We start from the raw sequence: 5,605 nt of genomic DNA, 5'->3' as shown, positions 1-5,605 counted from the left end.
GGTGGCCTTGCCCAACCTCGACGCTTAAGGACACTGCAAATCGTTAGGTTTAAGAGTGACGAAGGCAGGAGTTTCCCACGGGAGGAATTCTGAGCGTCAAGATGCCCGTTCTGACGTTTCTCAGCAGCAGTGTGTCCACCGCCGAGGCGTCTGACACAGTCGTGGGGCTGTCGGAGACGGGGCTGGCGCCAGCCCGCCCAACACGGGCCCCGGCCGTCTGTCTGTCCGCCCGGCCCTGCCGTCGTCCACTCCCTCCCCGCGTGCCTACGCCCCTGGGCCCGCATGCTCACCTCACTTCCATCGCCCAAAGGACGTGTGAGGTGCTGTTAACAGATGGTGACTCAGGTCAGGGAAGTCCCACGACTGGCCCAGGGCTGCGCAGCCAGGAAGGGGCAGAGCAGCCACCCAAACCTAGGATTTCCTGCCCCAGATCCAATGCTCAGGCAGTGACGACTTTTCGGGGGCCACCAGCCCGGGCCTGGCTTCCAGGATAGTCCCATCCCCGGTGGACGGAGAGAAAAGGTGACCCGAAGCACAGAGACGAGAAGCTGTCATCTTCCATGACGCTTACATGGAAGTTAATTTGTGGGTGAACATCCGGTTGCTAAGTTCTCAGCTGTGAGACGGCACTTCTCCAGATGTCCCTTTGGCGCCCCCAGAGGTGGCGAGAAAGACACTGCTTCGGTTTACAGAGGGACGAGGCCGTGGCGCCTGGATCGCAAGCCGGTTCCGGCGGGAAGGGCAGCCTCCCTCCACGCCCAGGTTCGTCGCTGGTCAGGTGTCATTGTCCCAAAGCCAACTGGGGCTTCTCAGACCCTTCACAAAAGAGAGCCCCTGGTAGATTCTCCTGACCGGCCGTTCGTTTGGGGGTGAAAACCTTCCGACACCGCTGTCTGCAACGGTGACATGCTTCTGGGCAGCTGTGACACTCCCCGGCCCTCCAGGTGACCAGCTGCTTTTGCTGGGCGGTCTTCTGGCGGCTGTGAGCACGGTCCCTGGGACTCTGGGGTCTCAGTCAGTGGGCTGAAGGAGCTGAGGAGGAATTCACCTCCTGCCCCCAGCCTCTGCCACTAAGCGAGAGGCTGTTCTGGGGACACAGGTCCCTGCAGAGCCTGTCCCCAGGGTTTCCTCTGAGGCCGACTTCCCTCAGCCCTGGCTCCGTGCGGGGTGACGGCAGCCTCCTGGGGCCGGCCCGTCGGAGGGGGCGCCACCGTCAGGAGGAATGCTGGGGACCTCGAGGGCCTCATGGGGAAAGACGGGGTGGGTCCAGGATGCGGGCGGGCGTGTCGCCTGCTCTCCCGCTGTTCCAGCCCCATGAGTGATTCCACTGAGAAGCCCCGGTCCCAACCTGCCATGGCCGACGCTCCCTGCTGGCATCGCGGGCGGGGAGTCACGGGGCTGCACGCCCAGACTCCACTGAAGGGTGCTGCCTGTCAGCCGCCGCTCTACTGCGCACCTGAGCCCCCGCCAAGCGCACACGACGTCGGCGTCAGAGTCGACTCTGACATTCGGAGTTAAGAACTCTGAAGCCACAGATCTTGAGGCTTTTCACACGAACCAGGAGTGGAGCAGAGGGAGAAGCCCGCCGTGGGCTCTGAGCAGGCTGGGGCGACTCCTGGCTCTTAATCCTCATCGGGCGACAGCTCACGAGGCTCCTTTGCATTCACCACGGAGACAGGAACTTGGGGTAATTTTAACGACTGAACTAAGTAACAGACGTGAGGCAGCTCTGCAAACCGCAGAGGCTAAACGCACGCAGCACATTGGGGACCCGTCTCCTCGTCCCTCCCACGGCCAGTGTGGAGGACAAGTTCTTAAATCAGTGTCTGTGTCGTCACCTCCCTGAGACCCTTGCCACTCCAAGCGTGGGTCAAGGACCAGCAGCGCCGGCCCCGGGAGCTGATGGGACACGCAGGCCGCAGCCCAGCCAGTGCCTGCTGCATCGGGACCCGGCTTCTAGCAAGACCTCCCGGCGAGTCACACGTGCACCCAAATTTGAGCAGCACGGAACGAGCCTTTCGGGACGTCACTGGCGCAGGCAGCACGCACTGCCAGAAAGCCTCCCGGACCCCGGAGGCTGCGGGGCCCGCATCAGGTGGGAGAGCGAGGGGGCCGTCGCGTGATCGTCCGTGGCCTGCCAGCGAGGAAACCGACAGCCACCTGCACCCAGGCTCGTGAACGCCGATGCCTATGCGAACAGACCTTGCCTGGGGGCCCCGTGCGTGACGAGCGTCAGAATCACATCCGCACAGACACACAGAGCTCTTTCAGGACACCGCGACGGGGCCGAGCGCCTGGGCCCTGGGTGACCGGGTGGGGCATCCGCGAGCCAACCGTGCGGCTTTTCTGGTGGCTCACGGTCGCCCTCCCCAGCAGCGATGCCTCCTCCCTATCGCATGGCCCGAGTGGCTTAATGACACTCAGAAGCCACAGGTATGGAAGGACGGCTGGCCCGGGACGCCCCGGGGAGCCCCGCCCGAGAAGACGCTCTGGAGGCCTGTGGCAGCGCCCCGCCCCGGGACGCGGCGGTCACGCGTCCCATCAGCAGGACGATTAACCGGGGACTCACGTTTCTCCATCAGAGGGTCCCTTCCTGATGATCGACGAAGCGGCCCCCGGAGAGGCTGGGCTGCGTCCAAACCAACCAGTCACGGTCGAGTTTGCCGGGCGACCATGTTTTAAACAGACCTCCCAGAGACCCGGCCTTATTTAAGGCAAAAAAAAAAACACAAACCAAACAAGCTGACTGACGGACCGACCAGAGAAAGCACCATTTCCAGAACCAGAGGCTGGGCAGAGGCGGGAGCCGGGGTGGAGGGAGACGGGGGTTAAGGCCTCGGCCCCAGCTCGGAGGCAGGCGCTCGCCTCACCCAGCCTCCGTGTTTCCCCCTGTAAAACGGGGACGACTCCGCCTGGCTGGCACCTCTGCGGGACACCTGGGGACATGCGAAGGTCTGGGGTCCAGCGCCTCGACCGCGGTAAGGGCTCGGCAGACGGCGAGCTTGATTTCCCGCCACGTGGCCCCCCTCTGGCTCCCAGCCCCCCGCCCGAGCCCGGGCCAGGCCTGCGGGGCCACCCACCCACCTTGATCATCTCCGCCACGTAGCTCTCCGGCCCCGTGTACTCCGTGGAGTCCTTGACCTTCACGAGGACGATGAAGCACAGATAGTGCCACATGTTGTGTTCCTCCTGGATGTGCTCTTCGAAGGTGACAGTCTTGTTGTCAAACTTGTCTCTTTCTAAGCCTGAAAAGAGACAGAAAGGCCCCGGCCACAAGTGAGTGGCCACGTGCAGAGACGCCCGGGGTGTCCGGACGGAGGGGCTGCGGCTCCACGCCTATCGGTACCAGGAGCTGGTCCTGTTGGCCTCGAGATGCGCTCAGTGTTTCATCCTCGTAGGGCACACGGGCAGTGAGAGTCAGACCGACCTGAGTTCGAAGCCCACCTCTGCCACTTACCAGTCACGAGTCGCTCTCCACGTGCCCTGGCTGCCTCGTCAGGGAACGGGGTTACACAAGCAGGGGTGTGACACGCTCATGCACAGCAGGCCACCAGCGCATGTGAGGTTCCCTCACCAAGGCCAGTGCCAACACGTAGACACAGCGGAAGGTTTTGGAGGAGACAGAACAAGGACACGAAGACGTTTAAACACGTTTTTAATTCTAGCTGCTAAGTTTATATCCTGCAGAGGTCCAGGTGAGCAATTCTGAAACCAGTTTCTATGTAGTCTCAGATTGAGCAAATAAATGAGTATATAGATAGATAATGGAGCCAGATTTCTCACTGTCAAAGAAAGGAGCACAAATATAGAAAAAGAGGAGACAGAGTAAGCTCTGCAATGCCGGACTGAAAGGCGCATCGGTGCGAACTCAGCTTCTCCACACAGGTCAAGAGAGCGACACAGAGCTGTGTGGGTGCACACGTGTGTATCCACACACACGCGCCCACACACACGCCTCCCCTAAATGTGTGCCCCCATCAACCAACGGGAATGAGCACACGCAGTCCTCAGATCTCAGCTTCTAACTACCATTCTCCGCTCCTCGGAGAAAAGCTGACGGCAGGGCTGGGTCAGGAAAGGTCAAGGTGAGCTTGAGCCGGGAATATTTCATGGTGTTAAAAAAGTAAGGAAGGATATTAAAAAAAAACACCTGACGTGACAAACCACGGCGGCCAGCAGGCAGGGGCTCTCACTGGACAAATCTGGGACAATTTGAGCATCACGGTAAATGATGACGATACAAGACGATAATCCATTGAATAAAATAAAAATCTGTGAATCTATGTTGTTACAAATACAAACATACAAAATATACATACATGGGTAGGGAGAAGAGAAAATTACTTTTAGAAAAATGAAATCGAGAAATGTAGGAAGAATAATAAAATAAGAAAATCATCAGTTGGTGACTATCACAATAATAGATTCAGGCAAGAATCATTAATGGATGCTAGAACAAGCAAGTCAGTGTTTAATTTGAGGAATAATAAAACATTTACATCGTCTCAAAGTATCTCCCCATAAAATGATTCTTAATTGCAGAGAGAAAAACAGTAACTTTATAGCGGGGAAGAGACCTGGCAATTAGCACTTTCGCCAAGTGGGCAAAGTCAATGTCACCGGTGAGGAAGTGAACTGGCAGCCCGTGCCCTCTGATGCGATACCCTGAGGGGAACACCATGACACGTCTTTGATGTTCCTGTAAAAAATGCATAACCTCAACCTTACCGTGGGGACACATCAGACAAACCCCAACCAAGGGACATGCTAAAAGCTGACCGACCTACATTCTTCAAAAATGTAGGCGGGGGCTAGAGGCGCGATGGCCAGATGCGGCACGTAACCCGGGACTTTTGCTGGCTCTGAAGGACGTTGTTAAGATGGAGAGTGAGATCTGAATTTGGTCCATAGATGAGAGAACAGGACTGGATCCGTGTTAGCGCTCCAGTTCCGACCGTTACACTGCACGTGTGTAAGAGAGGGCTCTTGTTTTTAGAGACGACTGAAATACTTAGGGATAAAGAGGCGTTGTGTCAGCCAGTCTCAAACTATTCAGAAAAAGTGTGTGTGTGTGCAAATCAGGTAAAATTTTAATATTTGGGGAATCTAGGTGAACGGAATGTAGAAATTCTTTGTACTACTCATGATTTTTCTGTAACTCTGGAAAATTATGTCAAACCAAATACTTTAAAAGGCTTTAAAGGGGGCAAAAAGCAAAAAAGAAGTTGTAAAATGGAAAATGCTCGTATTTTGAGTACACACACCAGTAGGAAGTGTGTACATTTAGTAACTACATTATGAATAATCCCGAAACGATTACTCAGCTCCCAGCTTCCTACACGACCGGCTTCCATGCATATGTGCTCCTGACGCTGCAGCGAAGGTGATGTTTCTTGGTGCCCACGTGGCCCCCTCCTTGTCACCGGTGGTGTGCCTGCTCTGTGCGGGCTGTCCGGGGAGCGGCACGGGAACTAGCCCTCCTCAGTCCCACCATGATGGGAAAGACATGTGACTGTAGCCACTTCACAGATGAGCAGTGCAGGTTCAGAGAAGTGACTAAACCGTAAGGTGACACGGTGAGTAAGTGGCAGCAGCTTACTCAGAA

General features: G+C 56.8%; 1 protein-coding gene across 1 annotated transcript in view; it reads right to left on the bottom strand.

Moving 5' to 3' along the window:
• The window catches only part of ITPR1 (inositol 1,4,5-trisphosphate receptor type 1), a 197,026-nt gene that overhangs the window by 23,499 nt on the left and 167,922 nt on the right, over window positions 1–5,605 (bottom strand). Inside the window, exon 57 of the mRNA XM_023533300.1 lies at window positions 3,085–3,245. Within this exon, the coding sequence (XP_023389068.1) occupies window positions 3,085–3,245 (161 nt within the window). The remainder of the gene's footprint in view (window positions 1–3,084; window positions 3,246–5,605) is intronic.

The sequence above is a fragment of the Pteropus vampyrus genome, unplaced genomic scaffold, assembly GCF_000151845.1.
Source record: "Pteropus vampyrus isolate Shadow unplaced genomic scaffold, Pvam_2.0 Scaffold100, whole genome shotgun sequence".
NCBI classification, from domain to species: domain Eukaryota; kingdom Metazoa; phylum Chordata; class Mammalia; order Chiroptera; family Pteropodidae; genus Pteropus; species Pteropus vampyrus.
Note: the sequence above shows the minus strand (reverse complement) of the source record. Positions and strands in the feature narration are given on the sequence as shown.